At 45.6% G+C, this 19,679-nt stretch overlaps 1 protein-coding gene across 1 annotated transcript in view; it reads left to right on the forward strand.

Moving 5' to 3' along the window:
- Positions 1–19,679, forward strand: part of GREB1L (GREB1 like retinoic acid receptor coactivator) — a 162,907-nt gene that overhangs the window by 123,674 nt on the left and 19,554 nt on the right. Inside the window, exons 20-25 of the mRNA XM_010354886.2 lie at positions 1,768–1,901; positions 6,250–6,589; positions 11,242–11,357; positions 12,021–12,265; positions 15,272–15,849; positions 16,081–16,183. Of these exons, the coding sequence (XP_010353188.2) occupies positions 1,768–1,901; positions 6,250–6,589; positions 11,242–11,357; positions 12,021–12,265; positions 15,272–15,849; positions 16,081–16,183 (1,516 nt within the window). The remainder of the gene's footprint in view (positions 1–1,767; positions 1,902–6,249; positions 6,590–11,241; positions 11,358–12,020; positions 12,266–15,271; positions 15,850–16,080; positions 16,184–19,679) is intronic.

The following is a 19,679-nucleotide window of genomic DNA, read 5'->3' on the forward strand; positions in this document are numbered from 1 at the left end:
GTGGTGGTGCGTGCTTGTAGTCCCAGCTACTTGGGAGGCTGAGGCAGGAGAATGGCTTGAACCCAAGAGGCCGAGGTTGCAGTAGCCGAGATCACACCACTGCACTCCAGCCTGGGTGACAGAGTGAGAATCCTCAAAAAAAAAAATGCTCAGAATTTGGGCTACCAAATTTGTAGCCCACTTCTAACAAAATATGCGGAAACTGCTGGCATGCATTTTAGGGAATACTTACTTTATCCCTGGCCCAGTCTTCCTTCTCTTACCCTTGCTTTTTCTTCCTCTGATTGCTTAATTAATTTTTATCTTAATATATGTATATATTTTTTTTTTTTTTTGAGACTGAGTTTCGCTCTGTCGCCCAGGCTGGAGTGCAGTGACTCTATCTCAGCTCACTGCAACCTCCACCTCCTTGTTCAAGGTATTCTCCTGCCTCAGCCTCCCGAGTAGCTGGGTATATAGGCACCCGCCACCATGCCTGGCTAATTTTTGTATTTTTAGTAGAGATGGGGTTTCACCATATTGGCCAGGCTGATCTCAAAAAAAAGTGCTGGGTTTACAGGTGTGAGCCACTGCACGCAGCCTTTATCTTATTACATTTTTTAAAGCTGTCTTATTTCCTTTATGAGTTGGAGAGTGCTTAAATAAAAATGTCAACACATAATAAATAACAAAAGTGGGCCAGGTGCAGTGGCTCACGCCTGTAATCGCAGCACTTTGGGAAGCTGAGGCCAGGAATTTGAGACCAGCCTGACCAACGTGACGAAACCCCGTCTCTCCTAAAAATGCAAAAAAAAAAAAAAAAACGAGCCAGGCATGGTGGTGGACACCTGTAATCCCAGCCACTCGGGAGGCTGAGGCAGGAGAATCACTTGAAACTGGGAGGCAGAGGTTACAGTGAGCCATGATTGCGCCATTTCTCTCCAGCCTGGGCAACTTGGTCTCAAAAGAAAAAACTTGGTCTCAAAAAATAAAATAAAATAAAATAGACCAAATGGCACAGGCAACATAACAGCAAGACGTGACTGTAAAAAACTAATGCAGAAAAGATGCAAAAAAAACTATAAACAATAACAGATTCATTAACTCAAAAAGCTTATTTAATATCCTGGAGCTTCTGAGTTTAAGGACAAGCAACTTGTCACACTTCTCAAGATCCTCTGAGGGCATCTTTGTGTCACATCCTAAAATAGCTATTCATTTTCATAGTAATGACTGACTCATCAAGAGGGGGGCTACATTAAATACTGTGGGTCCTGTTTAAGGAAAGCGTATATTCCATTTTTAAAGTAAAATTTGTTTGCAAACATAAGATTTTATGAATTACTATTATGAAATGATGTCAGAAAAGTTAAGGTTTCTGTAACAGAGGAGTTTGTCAGTATCTAGAGAGTTCTGAGGAGAGCCTATTTATCTGTATAGAGAACTGCTTCCAGCAGGGAAAAAGGCTGAGAATTGAGGCTGTCTGACCTTGTGTATCCCAACAAAAGAAAAAGAAAACGAACCATGTGCCTGAAGGAAGTGTGTCAACTTTCCACTAATCACATATTCAGTTCCTTTGAAATGAAAAGAAATTTCACTTAGTGCCTCAGAGATGACTGTAGAGTTGGTGTTGGGTTACATAATGAAACACAATATTTTTTTCTTACTTGTCAGAAAATAACCTCTTACAGGGACTCCCCCACAACCCCCCTCCCCACCCCACTTTCTAGAAAACAAGACACACTGTATCCTGTCCTCATTGGGTTTTTGCTCTGTATTTTGAACCAGGAGGACGTGGGCTGCGAGGAGAAGCTGTACTTTGGCTTGAATGAGTACAGCAAGTCTCTGCAGTGGGGGATCACGAGCCCACTTCTGAGATGTGACGAGACTTTTGAAAAAATGGTGAACACACTCTTGGAGAGGTAAATAGTAAATAAGGCCTTCTGCTCTTCTCTCTAGCGGTACTTGCAGATCTAAAATAGCCAAAAGCCTTTTGTGTCAGTGCTACAGGGTGTCTGATGGAGCCCTTGCAGATAACATGCAAAGGCCAAATTAAAACAGCCTTTCCTAAGATGCCCTACTATTGTTTTATGTGATCATCCAAGACCAATAAAGGAAAATACAACCAAAGTGGGCCATTGCACTACTCTTTATGCTGAGTCAGCTTCCAGTCATGCTTCATTGCTGTCATCAGGAGATGGATAGGGCAGAGAGGGATTTGTTTATTCAAGACCCGCTTTTGGCCGGGCGCGGTGGCTCACGCCTGTAATCCCAGCACTTTGGGAGGCCAAGGCGGGTGGATCACGAGGTCAGGAGATCGAGACCATCCTGGCTAACACGGTGAAACTCCGTCTCTACTAAAAATACAAAAAATTAGCCAGGTGTGGTGGCGGGCATCTGTAGTCCCAGCTACTTGGGAGGCTGAGGCAGGAGAATGGCGTGAGCTGGGGAGGCGGAGCTTGCAGTGAGCTGAGGTGGAGCCACTGCACTCCAGTCTGGGCGACAGAGTGAGACTCTATCTCAAAAAAAAAAAAAAAAAGACCCCCTTCTCTGAGCTCTGGCCTCTCCTACCTTACACCTCAGACTTTGATATTTTTCCCTCTTTTCTCCCCTGTCCACCACAGGCAAGGACCCTAAGATGATTCAGTAAAAACTAAACTTTACTATAAGAGATTTGAAGTATACACTGGAAGAAATTAAAAAGCAATCAGATAATTGAGATGAATTCAGTTCTTGGGGCACCTCCTCCAGTCCCTGACCTTAGGGATTAAGGAATATAACTCTTCTGTCTTCTCTTCCTTTTCTTAAAAAAAAAAAAAAAACCCAGTTCCAGATTAAACTCTGAAAGAGTTTTTTTCTCTCTGTCACCTTGAATCATAGATTGAAAGGTAGGTAGAGACATTCGAATTTACCTAACCTAATAAAGGTCCCTCTCTGCCCTCCACAATATTCTGTTTGCTCATCCAATGTTGGGGCAATTGGGCTTTATTTTATGAGGCCAATTCTAATTTTTGGTAGCTGTAGTTCTTCGAATGCCTTTAATTAATCATATTATTTAACATCTATTTAACAAACCTGCCCATAATTTTGCTAAGGAAAAAGAAAAGGAAATTAAAATGAGGACCTATGGATGCATCCTATTCAACAAATTATAATACTGCATCCGGAAAGAGCGTCGGCTCAAGTAGGGTTTGGTATTTTTGCAGCTGTTGGATTTGGGAAGTCTTAACTGACACTATGACATTAATCCTTTCACAGCACTTGTAGTCTTAATTTTCCGAAGTCATTCCATGAGTACCCCCTCTAAGCGTTCCTACCCACCTGTTACATCCACCAGCTTGAAATGCATCTTCTTTTTCTGGTAACATAATTCAGAGTTTCATAACTTTTATTTTAAATGATGGTCCCATCAACTTCCTATTGTAGTTTTGTGCTACAAAAGTTGTAAGTATAGTTTAATGCAAGCATGACAGATTGGAGAAACTGTGCACTTCTAACTTCATGATTCCTTCAGAGTATGAAATAGAAATGCCAGATATCAAAGTTACCATTTATTCTAACTTTAGCTTTTCTACGTGGCCCAGCAAAAAAGCATTAAGCTTGAAACATAGATTATCTATACTTATTTCCTCCAGCCCAGTCACCCCAGCCTAATAGTAGCTATGACTTACTGAATACCTGAAGGGACCAGCCCAGGATTTATTGAACTGAAGGATTTCTTCATTTCTACCCAACCTGCTAAATCCTTGCAATGTGTGAAGACATTGCTAGAGACTGGATAAAATCTAGACCTAGCTTTGTCTCTGATCAGTTGTATGAACTGGGACAAGCAACTGAACTTCTCTCTGCCCCTGAACTCATTCTCTTTCTATGAAAAGGCAGAGTGGGCTAGGTGTGGTGGCTCACGCCTGTAATCCCACCACTTTGGGAGGCCAAGGTGGGGTGGATCACCTGAGGTCAGGAGTCGAGACCAGCCTGGCCAACATGTTGAAACCCTGTCTCTATTAAAAATACAAAGAAAAAAAAGCCGGGCGTGGTGGCGGGCGCTGTAATCCCAGCTACCCAGGAGGCTTAGGCAGGCAGAATCATTTGAACCCGGGAGGCGCAGGTTGCAGTGAACTGAGATTGCGCCATTGCACTCTAGTCAGAGCGAAAGAGCGAGACTCCATCTCAAAAAAAAAGAGGCCAGGCGCAGTGGCTCATATCTATAATCCCAGCACTTTGGGAGGCTGAGGCGGGTGGATCACCTGAGGTCAGGAGTTCGAGACCAGCCTGATCAACATGGAGAAACCCTGTCTCTACTAAAAATACAAAATTAGCCGGGCACATGCCTGTAATCCCAGCTACTCAGGGGGCTGAGGCAGGAGAATCACTTGAACCCAGGAGGCAAAGGTTGCAGTGAGCCGATATTGCGCTACTGCACTCCAGCATGCCAGCCTTGGTGACAGAGCGGGACTCCGTCTCAAAGAAAAACAAAAGACAGAGTTGTTCATATACAGGGCATCTTGGTCCTTTCCAGTTCTAAAACACCTCAAAAGTGTTCATGTGTTATTCATTTGATAGCTGTCATTGGCATTTATTTGACCTGGAGGTTTTCTGTGCAAGGCCAATGGACCACTTGTTGTATTTTAAGTAGAATTATAGAATGGAATAAAGGTGAAGTCCCCCATCAGCCTACCCAGCTGCTGGTGGCTACATTGCTACCAGATGGCAACCAGAAAGAAAGTGCACAGCCCCAGCCTTATTCTACCAGGCTCCATGAGAGCCTTGGCCAACCTTGGACCCAGGGCCCACTTTGCCAGCACCTGCTTTCTTTCTTTTTCTTTTCTTATTTTTTCTTATTTTCTTTTTCTTTGCTTGTTTCTTATTTCTTATTTTTATTTTCTTACTTTCTTTTCTTATTTTTCTTATTCTTATGGAGACCTTGTCAGCTCCCCAGACTCTCACTCTGTCGCCCAGGCTGGAGTGCAATGGCGTGATCTCGGCTCACTGCAACCTCCGCTTCCCAGGTTCAAGTGACTGTCCTGCCTCAGCCTCCCAAGTAGCTGGGATTACAGGCATGTGCCCGACTAATTTTTGTATTTTTAGTAGAGATGAGGTTTCACCATGTTGGCTAGGCTGGTCTCGAACTCCTGACCTCAAGTGATCCACCCACCTCGTCCTCCCAAAGTGCTGAAATTACAGGCGTGAGCCACCACGCCCAGCCTACTTTCTGTTTTTTAAAAACATTATTTTTATTCAGCAGCAGCAGTACTGCTGGGCAGTGTGCTCAGGGTAGCCAAGCACCTGCTTTCTTGACTAGCAGCTCTCCATACCTGTAAGTGGGTCCTCTTTGCCAGTTCGTACTCATTTTGTCATCAGGCCTGGCTGAGGCATAGCACCAAAAGGTGAGATTTGTTTTCTGACTCCTCTATAATTGTAAAAACTGCCGATTTTAACAAAGGGATCCTCTTCCCTGGCAGTCCAGGCTTAGGGAAAAATGGTACCAAAGGCTGCTGCTACCAGGCTGAGATTTGCTTGGCTCCCTTGACGGAGCCAGGTCTCAGGTGATGAGGCTACAACACTAGGGGGTGCTATTTCTCCAGTCAGCTCCAGGTTTCTCCAGCACCAAGGAACAGTTTATATGGAAAGATAGAGATTGCTATCTGTGAGGCTGACCTCAGATTAGTAATAATAATTACCCTTTTTATGTCTAATACTCGACAGATATTACACTGATGCCTCCATTTCCTTTATTGTAAACTTATATATCAGAGAAATAAGTGGACAGTGCTGTCATTCTAACCCAATGCCACCAGCAAGAGGTGAGGATCCAGGGATTATCCATGATGACTATGGCAGCAATGAATGGAATAGACCAATGTGTCTCAGAATTTAATGTGGATGCAATTCCCCGGGAGTCTTGTTAAGCTTCAGATTCTGATTAGTAGGTCTGGGGTGGGGAGATTCAGCATTTCTAACAAGCTCCCAGGTGCTGGTGCTGCTGCTGCTGCTGGTGGTCTATAGACCACAATTTGAGAAGAGAGGGTCTCTAGACAATCTCTAAACCCCTTTACTATGCTGTACTTATCCCAACAGGTTGATTTGCATGCTTCGGAAGCTCAGCCTTTTCCTTCCAGTGATGTGGGATCCCAAGTCATTCTAGAGCTAAAGCCCTACTGATCAGTAGCCCCTTCCCCACCATGCTTAATCTGCATTCTTACTGCACAGGCCTTGCTGCTCCCAGCTGGCCCTGCTGCCTGAGTGCTAGTGCCTTGTGTTCTGTTGAAGGTACCCCAGGCTGCACAGCATGGTCGTCCGCTGCTATCTTCTCATCCAGCAGTACTCTGAGGCTCTGATGGCTCTCACCACCATGGCGTCGCTCCGAGACCACAGCACACCAGAAACACTCAGCATTATGGATGACCTCATCAGCTCCCCAGGCAAAAACAAAAGTGGGAGGGGACACATGCTCATTATCAGGGTGCCCTCGGTGCAGCTGGCGATGTTAGCCAAGGAGCGACTACAGGAGGTGCGCGACAAACTGGGTCTGCAGTATCGGTTCGAGATCATCCTTGGGAACCCGGCCACTGAACTCAGTGTTGCAACTCACTTTGTGGCGCGATTAAAGGTTAGCACTGGACAGACATTTCTCCTTTAAAATACCATTTGTTTCTCTTTTCTAGGAATCCTACATAGGTGGCTCAGGGGCCTGAGTTTAATAGATTTTTACACATGTGTAAATTTGATTTCCATGACAGTGATAAGGCTCAATGAAAGGACATACTCACTTTCTTAATTAGAACCAGTTTGTAAAGATTGCCCAGCCCCTTTATAGCAGGTGCATGCAGTTGGTCTTCCATGCTCTCCAACTGCAGGTGCAAAAAATGAGATGACCCAATTTGACCCCACGTTTATTGGCCTTGTTCAAGATGCATGTAGCCCACGGCCATCTGTTTTCTCAGAAAAAAAGGTAAGCTGTCCTCTCAGACCTCTGGGGGGGGTAACGCTTTAAGTATCCTCAACTCACTAATTCTTTTCTGTTCATCTAGCCTGTCTGTGAGCTCATGTCTAGAGTCGGTAAAGTATTGTTTCATCTTAGTTCTCAGAACTGTTCCTAGGCCCCTTGCATGTGGAATCCTCAACAGTTTTTTGTTTCTGTGTACTTGCTTTGACCCTCAGCCCCAAGGCTTTGGCTGGACTGAGACTTTGCCAGGCACCCTACAGAAGGATTTAGTGCATGACTGAGTCCCTCACTGCTCCCGCTGCACGGCCAGTGACTGACTGCTTCTCCCCTTCCTCTCCTGTCAGGCATCAGGGTGGGAGGAGTAGAACCCTCAACCAACTAACCTAACTCGGTTTTTCTGGGCCTACAATCCAGTGGGGCCTAGCCATTAGAAAACATTTAATCAAATATCCACCTACAAGTCGGTATGGAACTGAGCTAGTTTCTGTATGTCTGAGTTGGACCAACTTGTATCTACACCCTATACATTAAATACTGAGCTAAATTGGGTTAAGGAAAATCTGGTTCAGCACAAATTTTATGAAAAGAAGGCACACAGTCTTGGGGGAATTTGCATTTTCACCCTGGGCTGCGGTTTCCCATCTGCAAAATGAGAGAATTGGGCTGTCTAATCTCTCAGAGTTCTACTTTGGGGATATTTATTTAGTGTTCAAAAATTGTTCTGGAGATGTAAATCTTCTTGTGTTCAGTTGGCTAACCTAAATTAAATAATCCAAAATGCAGACAAAATATCTTGTATTAGCTTGATAAGCAACTGGAACAAATAAAATTGTCCAAAAAATAGAAACTCCTATATTTAGAAGTTGTAACATTTATGTTTCATATATACACATTCACAATTTTATGTTATAGTCATAGACTACAATTACAGTGGAATTCCTAGGATGAAGAACAAAACTCCAGAAATGCTTCTTACAGTCTAATTCATGGAGACATGAATTATGGGCTTGAGAGTATTTGAATATTGCTAATGATGAAGAATTTGGAAAGGCGGACAATGAGCAGCACCGTGCTGAGTCTCCCACACCTGTTGCCAGAGATGACCTAAATGCACGTGAGGTTGCTGGGTCTTCTCCTGGGCTCTGTTAACACTGATTAAGTGAAGCTACTTATAGAGTCTTCAGCCATGTGTTCAGAAGGGCCAGTCACTAAGTCAGTATAAATCAGTCTGTCCTAAATAATTTACCCCTCTGGACTACTGCTGGAAAACCACAGTCAAGGCCTGAGGTTCTTCATCTGGCTGCTAGCTCATCAGAATCACCTGCAGGGCTTTCAAAGGGCGATTAGTTGAGGATCCCTGTGCCCTAAACGAAGGGGGCCTCAAGTTGTTACTTCTCAAGGCAGTGTTACTTCCTCAATTGGTATGAGTAGCTGCCAGGCAACAAGTAAGCATAAGAGAGTCCTATATTCTGGCCGTTGTGATGGCTCATGTCTGTAGTCCCAGCTACTTGGGAACCTGAGGCAGGAGGACTGCTTGAGCCCGGAATTTGAGGCTGCAGTGAACTATGATCCCACCACTGCACTCTAGCCTGTGCAACATAGTGAGACCCTGTCTCTTAAAAATATATAAAAATAAACAAGTCCCAAATTCTCAAATTCGCTGGATCACATCAGTCCTTTTTACACTCTGTATTTGTGTGGGAGTAAAAATATGAGATCATGTTGGGATGTTCACATCCTAAGCAAGACTGAATTGTCAAGTAGATTCTGGTTCACTCATTTATTTCTAAGTTACCAACCTCCTTCACCATTTTCAGGATGGCAAAATTGTGCCTGCTATCTCTACTTTTTGGTAAAATCCAACACTACTTCTATTATGTGATCTTATTTTTGTGCTTACCCCTAATTATCCTATTATGTATTGTGGTTAACTTATACTGATGATGACCCCTTTGGAAGGATACAGAGTTTAAGCCAGTTCCTCCAGAAGGCAGGTGAAGCTTTCATTAGATGTCCTTGGTCTTAAGCCTCATATTATCCTTGAACTCAATGATCACCCCATCTTTTGTGTTGTGCTTCTGCAATAAAATAATCTTGTAGGCCTGATTGATGCACAGTAGAACTGCAGCCGTCAATCATCAGAAGTAGCAATGTGATGGAAAAGCATTTTATAGTGGGTTTGGCTAGCTGTGGTTGGTCAAGAGTAAAAGTGAGATTTGACTACTAATCTTCTGAAAATAAATATCCTCATATAGACCAGGAGCAGTAGCTCATGCCTATAATCCCAGCACTTTGGGAGACTGAGGCGGGCAGATCGCGTGAGGTCAGAAGTTCAAGACCAGATTGGCCAACATGGCAAAACCCCATCTCTACTAAAAATACAAAAATTAGCCAGGTGCGGTGGCCGGCATCTGTAATCGCAGCTACTCAGGAGGCTGAGGCAGGAGAATTGCTTGAACTGGAGAGGCGGAGGTCGCCATGAGCCAGGATTGCACTATTGCACTCCAGTCTGGGTGACAGAGTGAGACCCTGTCTCCAAAAAAAAAAAAAAAGTCCTCCTACAGTAAAACATTTTAACTGTTATTCCATCAATATAACCTGACCTCTTCCTGGTAAAGCCATGACCTATATGGAGATGGTTCTGGGAGATAAAACACATTCAGGGAGAAGCCCAGTGTCAAGGATACCGTGCATCCAGTGTGAAGGCGATTGGTAAAGTGATTTCTGTTCCAGAATGGTTTGCTTTAAATGATGCAATGTTATGGTTCCCCTTGACATGAAATGGTATGGAAAATTAAATTTTTATAGAGCATTTTTCTTCTAGCATTAAAAAAATCTTTTTGACACATTGATTTTTCTAAAACACGGAAAGTCTGTGAAACTTGTAAACAGTTACGTAGGTTCCCTATTTCCCCTTAGTATGCACATATATAATAAAAGATTAGACAACAAGTAAAAGCCTAAGAATGGTTAAGCTTCTTCCAGTTTTACAAATTACAGAAATTTTATTTGAAGTGATTGTGGGAATGTGTATTACTAAAGACTGGCTTTTCTTTATTGAGCCTTTTATAGGCATCAACAAATCATCAATCAAACCCTATTATCTTTTGCCTGGTGACTTTCTTTCTATCTCATTTTGTGCTTAGTAAAGGAAGTACCAGTCTATTTTAAAATAAAATTGTATGCTTTACTGGCCAGGTGTAGTGGCTCACACCTGTCCACTGGTACTCCAGCCTGGGCAATAGAGCAAGACTCCGTCTCAAAACACAAAAAAAATTGTATGCATTACTTAACACCTTGCTTCTTAGTCTTTTCCCCTAAAGCATTATCAGAAATGTCCGTTTATTGCTTATAATAACTCCTGCTAGAAAGGTAATAAAAAGGATAGGTACATGCTACACACTTAATGAAAAGTAGTAGAAACCATCTTATCTACTTAAGAGATGGTCATTTTTCTTTCTGTTCTAAAATAGACACATTGGTAAGATCATTTTACTTTTGAATATTTTTCAAATTGGTGGGATTACTTTTCATTGATATATTCATGTTTTCAAGATTGGTGTTCCATTTATTAAAGATACATGTGTCTACTTATATGTGTGTTTATATGAAAAATTGATACTTATTATTTGAGAAACCATGAGCAAATTACATTACTCCTCCAAATGAGGGGCATTTTCATTTTGTTTTTTTTTTTCTCAATCCAGGTCTGGTTATATTTTTAGTCTTCTTGAGAGAGATTGTTCCAAGGCCCTAAGTCAATAATTGCCTGTTAGTTATTTTAAAAGCCAGTAAAGCAAGAAGGAGGGAAAATAACTATCAAGAGTGGTTCATTGTTTTCATTATTTTCTTGGTGAAATGTCTGTTTTAATGGAATTCTGAGATTCTTTTCTGAGTCATTCACAACTGAAACTGTCTTTTTCAGTCTTCCAATCCCAAGAATTTCTCCAATATGTGAAGAAAGTATATTTAAGTGCCTTGATTCAGGTAGTTTAGCCAGGATTCCTGTAAGGTTTCCATCACTAGTGGCATATTTCACATTGTATGTGTTTTTGGCTTGTGTTACTAATGCCTGAGGTATACCAGCATCTCCCGTTTTATCCTCCTGAGATAAAAAACTACAGCCCACCTTCCTGCAGAAATGCCTTGTATATGTGATGTAGTAGCAATTAAAATACACATACATACACATATATAAACACTTAGTGGAGTCATTTTAAAGCACAGTATGTCTAAAATCTGGACTTAGAAACCTGTAAAAAAGGTAGAAACTTAAATGAGAGTTTTAATTTTAACATATGAGTCTCTTGCTATAGAGTTGGAGAGGAAGTGAACCAGAAGAGTGGATCCCTCGGACATACCAAGATTTAGACGGTCTGCCTTGTATTGTGATATTAACTGGCAAAGATCCTCTTGGAGAAACCTTTCCCAGGTACAATTTCAATAATTAATTCCATTTTTCATCAGTTGCCCAGCTGAACTGATGATTAAAACTTGGCTGATCGCCCAGTCATTTCCTTTGTTTTTCAGGTAATGAGAAGAGGGTCGTTTTATGCGGGGATATAATACATACAGCCATACAACCTTCTTTTATTCTTTTTTTTAGCTTTCCAGAGAGCATCCAGTGATTTTGGGAACAGGTGATAGCCACATTTGAGAAATGTCAGAGAGGGAGGAAAAGCAGGATTTTTTTTTTTTTTGATAAAGTGCTTTGTCTTTGTTAATCTGCTATTCCTGCGCCCCTCAAGGATCTAGACTCCGTAGACTGCAGGGCAACAACAATAAAAGCATTAGTCGAATGCTTACTGGGCGTGTCAGGCAGCGTCCTAAATGCCTTACCTGTATTCAGTCCTTACAACCACCATATGCGCCCGACACTACTATCCTCTCTTTTTATATTCGAAGAAAATGAAGCACAGAGAAATGAAGGTCATAACAGCTGGGAGGTGGCAGAGCTGAGGTTTCGGTCAAGGCTCACATGGCACTGAAACCTAGGATTTTAACTGCTGTGTGCTGCATCCAGATCACCAGGCACACATACACATTGCGTGCTTGGCCAGATGGACTTACCAACACCACAATTACTTTTGTTCAGGTCTTTGAAGTACTGTGACCTCCGGTTAATTGACTCAAGCTATTTAACTCGCACGGCCTTGGAGCAGGAGGTGGGTCTGGCATGCTGCTATGTCTCTAAAGAGGTCATCCGGGGACCCACTGTTGCCCTGGACCTCAGCGGGAAGGAGCAGGAGAGAGCTGCTGTCAGTGAGAATGACTCCGATGAGCTGCTTATCGACCTGGAGCGGCCCCAGAGCAACAGCAGCGCCGTCACAGGGACCTCCGGTCAGTACTTTTTCTCTTTCATGGCGTGAGAGACATGAGTCAGGAGGTGTGTAGGAATGTAGAAGGCAGAGGCATTTACTGACACCCCGACAGCCTTCAGAGGAGCCTTCAGGACTGGCATCCTCTCCAGACCCAGCTCCAGGGGGGTGATGCTTGGAAAACATGACTGTTGAACAGTCACAAAATACTTTTCTGGGTAAACATTTAAGGAAGAGCTTGCTAACAGGCTAAAAACAACTTTATCAACCCTAGCCTGTACCATTTTCCCTAGTCTTTTCTACCCTTAATCGTCTCATGGTTATTATGCATCTCATATTTGCACAAAGGCCCTGTTTTTCTTCCAGGTCCTGAAGCTGTAAGTTTGTGCTAAATGGCTTAGTACCTGGCACAAAATGTTTCCTTGAATGTGAATGAATGAACGAATGAGTGAATGAATGGCTTTTCTAAACAGTTAACAGCAAGCATTGTATGGTGAGGGCTCCTCTGGGGCCAGTGTGGATGTGAAGGCCCACCCTGCAGCTTGCCGGCCCCTATCTTGCAGCATTACTGCAGGTCTGTGGCAGTGCCTGGCATGAATTTTCTTCAGATAAATTGTATTACAGCAAATGCAGCACTCTTTCCATTTTTTCTGATTATAAAAGTAATAAAGCTTAATGCAGAAAACATGGAAAATGTTGGCCGGGAGCAGTGGGCCTGTAATCCTAGCACTTTGGGAGGCCAAGGCAGGTGGATCACCTGAGGTCAGGAGTTCGAGACCAGCCTGGCCAACATGGTGAAACCCCATCTCTACTAAAAATACAGTTAGCTGGGCGTGGTGGCTCACGCCTGTAGTCCCAGCTACCCTGGAGGCTGAGGCAGGAGAATCACTTGAACCCAGGAGATGGAGGTTGCAATGAGCCAAGATTGCACCACTGTACTCCATTCTGGGCGACAAGAGGAAAATTCTGTCAAAAAAAGAAAAAAAAAGGATAAAAAGAGAAAAGAAAAGGAAAAAATGTTAACAAAGTACAGAGAATTCTGAGATTAAAAATGAAACACACTCCCCCTCCTTCTCCCCTTAGCCCCCCCCTTTTTTGTGTGTGGGGGACAGAGTTTCTTGTCGCCCAGGCTGGAGTACAGTGGCACAGTCTCGGCTCACTGCAACCTCCGCCTCCTGGGTTCAAGTGATTCTCCTGCCTCAGCCTCCTGAATAGCTGGGATTACAGGCGCACACCACCACGCCCAGCTAACTTTTGTATTTTTACTAGAGATGAGGTTTCACCATATTGGCCAGGCTGGTCTCAAACCCCTGACCTGAGGTGATCCACGCACCTCAGCCTCCCAAAGTGCTGGGATTACAGACGTGAGCCACCACGCCCAGCCCCTCACCCTTTTTTTGAACTATCATTGAGATCCATCACTCTGATATGCGAACATACAATTTTGTCCAAAAGCAGCACTGGTCTTCCTGTCCATTCTGGCAGCAGCTGTTGGATGGCTCTGGGCAGGAATGGAAGAGGAGGGGTCTGTAGGGTTTGCTGTTGATAGTGACCCTCAGCCTGGAGGAGCTGGAGCTGCCCTGCTCCCACACACGCGCAGCTGCTCCCCCAGCCAGGGGTTAGGGCTGATCATGTGGACCACTCTACCTGCCTCAACCCCACCGCAACAGGCTCCCCAATTTTCTCTCTGAGAGCAGTTTCAGAATAGAGTCAAGGGGTTTGAAGGATAGTAAAGGTTCACAGTAGGGGGATGGGGAATAATATCTGGAAGCTTTTGGATACCAGCATGAGGAGGAGGAGTGCAGCCTGTACTTCCTTCCTGTGGTTCTTCCATCCCACTCCTTCCTCTCCCTCACTTGAGGAGCTGCCCCACAAAGTAAGCGCTTCCTTGGCCTTGCTCTGCTGAACTCACACAGGTGTTTGCCCTTGGCTACTTTGTCCCTCCCTACAGGCCATGCTCACGACACAGAGCACAGGGACCCCAGCCATGGCTGACTCAGAGGGTGACGGGGAGGTTCGCTGCCCAGAACGCACAGTGCTGTGGGGGGAAGGCAAGCTCTCCCCCAAGGCGGAGAGACACAGGCAGCCGAGCCAGTGAAGGGGCGGGTTTTAATCATGTCTTGGTGATGGCTGTTCATTCAGGATCTCCCAAGGTTGGGATTCGACCTCCAGGTCTGGGCAGCAACAAGACTAGCTCAGATAGGGCCTTTAGTTGAGCTTTTGATTTGTCTTTAAACCAAAGAGTGGCTGGTCTATCAGGAGGACACACACACTTGAAAGGAACTGGCCAGATGCATGGGGCTGCTTTAGGGAAAAGCCACCGGCCTTGGAGTCGTGTGTGTCTACACCCGCTTTGCGCGAAGGCATTCCCCACCCTAGCTTGGGAGTCCGTGGAAGGGGCTGCAGTCCAGGGAGCTGATCTGAAGCCAGAGGCATGAGGCCCTCAGCCCCTAGAAGGAAGCCAGTGCTGCCAGGACAGGACTTGAATGTGGAGCCTGTGTTGGGTGGGGCCCTGGGAGGAATCAGAAGGCAGACCCAAACCAGGTCATATGAGGAACCTCTAGTAGTGGGACTGTTTACTAAGATGTGAACAGAACTTGGAAAAGGAGCAAGAGGTGTGCTGTGCTGGGGGGTGGTTAACCCCAGGGAGCCCTGGCCACCGTGGGCCTGACACAGGGAGGGGCGGGAGCACCTCTCCAGATCTGAGCTGCAGCCCACAGTAGAGAAAGGTGGTCCACCCCTGGTGACCATGCAAGGGGAAGCCAGGGAAGCAGCACCCCATCTCCTGCTGGTGGCTCCCATTGGCCAAACCCACTGAGAAGCCAGGGCAAGGAAGCAACATGGAGCAGTGTGCAGAGCAGCAAAGGGAAGATTTCTTGCTCAGGGTCTGCAGCCATAGAGCCGAGCCCAGTGTCCACTGCTCTCCCGGCCTTTGCCTCCTTCCCAGAGCTGCCAGGAGCCTGAGAGCGCACACCTTAGATCAGTAACAGTGCTGCTGTGGGGTGGGTTCTGTCTGTTCTCTCAACAGGTTCCATCATGGAGAATGGAGTGAGCTCTTCCAGCACAGCTGACAAGTCCCAGAAGCAGTCCCTGACCCCCAGCTTCCAGAGCCCAGCCACTAGTCTGGGCCTGGATGAAGGGGTCTCTGCCAGCTCAGCTGGAGCCGGAGCCGGGGAGACTCTGAAGCAGGAGTGTGACTCCCTGGGCCCCCAGATGGCGAGCAGCACCACCTCCAAGCCGCCATCGTCGTCCTCAGGACCCAGGACCCTCCCATGGCAGGGACAGCCCATCAGAGGCTGCCGGGGCCCGCATGCAGCCCTGCCACCAGTGGTGATCCTATCCAAAGCGGCCTACAGCCTCCTAGGCTCCCAGAAGAGTGGCAAGCTGCCATCCTCCTCATCCCTGCTGCCCCATGCCGACGTGGCCTGGGTGAGCTCCCTGCGGCCGCTCCTGAACAAGGACATGAGCAGCGAGGACCAGTCCCTCTACTACAGGCAGTGGACCTCGGCCCGGCAGCACCACGCCGACTACAGCAACCAGCTGGACCCGGCCTCTGGCACCCGAAACTTCCACCCCCGGCGGCTCCTGCTGACAGGGCCCCCACAGGTAGGGCCAAACCAGCCTGGGCCGTTTCTTAGGCTGGGGTTGGCACATCTTCCCCAAGAAGTAGAAGCCAGAGAACCTCTTGGGGGTGGAGCAGGTGTGACAGAGCAATGAGGACCTCATTCAGGCCTCTCAGGCAGGAGACTGCAAAGCCAAGGTGTGAAATCTCTTTTCTCTTTTCCTCCCCTCTCTTCCCCACCTCCGCTCCTCCCCAATTAAAAATCTTTCCGTTAGGTGGGAAAGACAGGCTCCTATTTACAGTTCCTCAGGATCCTCTTCCGCATGCTCATCAGGCTCCTGGAGGTGGATGTGTATGACGAGGAGGAGATCAACACCGGTGAGTGCTGATCCCAAGGACTGGGCAGAGGGGCAAGAGACAAAGACATTGAACTGCAAATCCCAGGAACTTGCTTTTGGCTTCTGGGATTTCTACAGTACCTAACCTGCAGTTATTGGGAGGCTAAAGATAATGTGCCCAAGGCCAGGCATGGTGGCTCACGCCAGTCATCTCAGCACTTTGGGAGGCCAAGGCGGGCAGATCACCTGAGATCAGGAGTTCAAGACCAGCCTGGGCAACATGGTGAAACCCCATCTCTACTGAAAATACAAAAATTAGCCAACCATGGTGGTACACACCTGTAATTCCAGCTACTCAGAAGGCTAAGGCAGGATAATCACTTGAACCCACCAGGCGGGTTGCAGTGAGCCAAGATCATGTCACTGCACTCCATCCTAGGTGATGGAGTGAGACTTTGTCTCAAAAAAAAAAAAAATGAAAAAAATGAAAAAAATGTGTCCGGCAAATAGTTCTGAGTAAACTGTAGGCTTTTTTAGCTCATTGAGGTCAGGGATGGTGTACTCTACTTTTGGCGTCCTCTCTACAATGTCCTGTGAGGTGCTGGGCAAAAAGGCATTTTTGTTTTTGTTTTTAAGTTCTGGGATACATGTGCTGAATGTGCAGGTTACACAGCTGTATAAGTGTGCCATGGTGGTTTGCTGCACCTACCAACCCGTCATCTATGTTTTAAGCCCCACATGCATTAGGTATTTGTCCTAATGCTCTCCCTCCCCTTGCCCCTCACCCATCGTGTGTGTGTTATGTTCCCATCCTGTGTCCATGTGTTCTCATTGTTCAACTCCCACTTATGAGCGAGAACATGCAGTGTTTGGTTTTCTGTTCCTGTGTTAGTTTGCTGAGGATGATGATTTCCAGCTTTATCCATGTCCCTGCAAAGGACATGAACTCATTCTTTTTTATGGCTGCAAAAAAAAAAAAAAAAAAAAGGCATTTTATAAAGGCTTTGTAGGTAGATTAATTGCCTAGATGGTTAACTGTTGTAAAATTCCGGTTGTAGTATTCAACTGCTTAAGAATCCAGGGCCTATTTACATTCTGGATACTAGTCCTTTGTTGATTGGTCAGAGTATGTCTTATATTTTACCCATAGGCTCTGAGTGAAGGCACGGGATTACTATAATGAGATGAAAACTTCTTATGTGTAGAACTGAACGCTGGCACCACGAACAAAACATCTGCACTAAGACACAGGGGCAGGTGCTTGATCAGGCTGTGCAAGCCAGTGGGCATACCAAGACCACTCCAGCTGTCTTCCCCAGCTGGCGCCAGGGAGATGATTCCACTCTGCAGCTAAGAGCAGTGCGGCTCGGCTGGGCATGGTGCGGTGGCTCACGCCTGTAATCCCAGCACTTTGGGAGGCCGAGGCGGGCGGATCACCTGAGGTCAGGAGTTCGAGACCAACATGGTGAAACCCCGTCTCTACTATAAATACAAAAATTAGCCAGGCGTGATGGTGTGTGCCTGTAATCCCAGCTACTTGGGAGGCTGAGGCACAGAATTGTTTGAACCCAAGAGGCAGAGTTTGCAGTGAGTTGAGATCACGCCACTGCACTCCAGCCGGGATGACAGAGACTCTGTCTCAAAAAAAAAAAAAAGAAAAAATGAAGAAGAACAGTGTGACTCAAAACTGTGGCTTCACATCTCCAACCAGTTTGACTGTGCTGGCAGGGAACTGTGGGAAGTAGAAGCAACCAGGTGGAAGTTCTTCGCAAGCCTCTCAAAGATGAGTCTGGAATAGGGAAAGCCCTTGGCATCGTCTACCAAATTAGCTCTTCGAGATCTCACTTCACTTGTTTTACCTAAATAGGTGAACCTGTTCCATGACCAGCCCAAGAAATTAGTTTAGTACCGAGTAAGAGTAGGTAAAAGCCTTATTTAACCACTTTTTTATGGCTTCAGGCCTGTTTCCATTTCTCATCAATTCACATCCATGATTTCAGACACACACACGTGAATTCATCCTCCCATCTACATCTCCTTGTTTTTTTTCCCAGCTAAGCTGCACCAGATTGTCAGGCCCACGAGGTTGGCCTCAAAACACCCCAAGGCCCCAGGAAAGAGCTGAGCCAGAAGGGCAAAGCCAGAGCCAAGCAGACCGGGAGTCGAGGCCTGCCCTTCCTGCCAGCTTTCCCGCCAGGCTCCCTGGCACCACAACAGAGTGATGCCTTTGATTTTTTCCCTCAGATCCTGCTACAGTGATCTTGACTCTTGCTCTGTGCTGGTGAGCTGCGAGTCTGTTACAGCTCATTTGACCTTTGTAGTAAGAAACACTGTTTGCCTTTCTTCCTTCTCCCTCATTTTAGTGCAGGTTAATGCAATGGTGCTCTCAAGAGGCACAATGACATCTTTTTACAAACTAGACTAGGCTTCAAAGTGCAGACTTTAGTTCAGGGATATAAAAATAAATGTATTATATGTGTTAAAAGATATTAGCTGTACCTCCAATCTTTAGCCTTTTTTGGAAAGTTTCTTTTCTCCCTTTGAAAGTTGTCTTAAGCTACTTTTTTATCTTATACATTTTATTACTAATATTTTATATATATATATATATATATATATATATTTATTTTTTTTTTTTAAGATGGAGTTTCTGTCATCCAGGCTGGAGTGCAGTGGTGTGATCTCAGCTCACTGCAACCTCTGCCTCCTGGGTTCAAGCAATTCTCCTGCCTCAGCCTTCTGTGTAGCTGGGATTACAGGCTCACGCCACCATGCCCAGCTGATTTTTGTATTTTTAGTAGAGATGAAGTTTCACCATGTTTTCCAGCTGGTCTCAAACTCTGACTTCATGTGATTCACCCACCTTGGCCTCCCAAAGTGCTGAGATTACAGGTGTGTGCCACTGCACCTGGCCACTAATAAAAAATATAATCTGGGCCGGGCACAGTAGCTCAAGCCTGTAATCCCAGCACTTTGGGAGGCCAAGGCGGGCGGATCACAAGGTCAGGAGATGGAGACCATCCTGGCTAACACGGTGAAACCTCGTCTCTACTAAAAATACAAAAAAATTAGCCGGGCGAGGTGGCAGGAGCCTGTAGTCCCAGCTACTCAGGAGGCTGAGGCAGGAGAATAGCGTGAACCCGGGAGGTGGAGCTTGCAGTGAGCCAAGATTGCGCCACCGCACTCCAGCCTGGGTGACAGATAAAGACTCCATCTCAAAAAAAAATATATATATATATGTGTGTGTGTGTGTGTGTGTGTGTGTGTGTGTGTGTGTGTGTAATGTTAGACACCAGCTGTGTGCCTGCAACTGTCTTGGCACTTTATTATTATTTTTTGAGATGTAGTCTTGCTCTGTCACCCAGGCTGGAGTGCACTGGCATGATCTCGGCTCACTGCAAGCTCTGCTTCTCGGGTTCAGGCAATTCTCCTACCTCAGCCTCCCAAGTAGCTGGGATTAAAGGCGTGCACCACCAGGCCCAGCTAATTTTTTGTATTTTTAGTACAGACAGGGTTTCACCACTTTGGCCAGACTG

This window comes from Rhinopithecus roxellana, chromosome 21 (genome assembly GCF_007565055.1).
Source record: "Rhinopithecus roxellana isolate Shanxi Qingling chromosome 21, ASM756505v1, whole genome shotgun sequence".
Lineage (NCBI taxonomy): Eukaryota > Metazoa > Chordata > Mammalia > Primates > Cercopithecidae > Rhinopithecus > Rhinopithecus roxellana.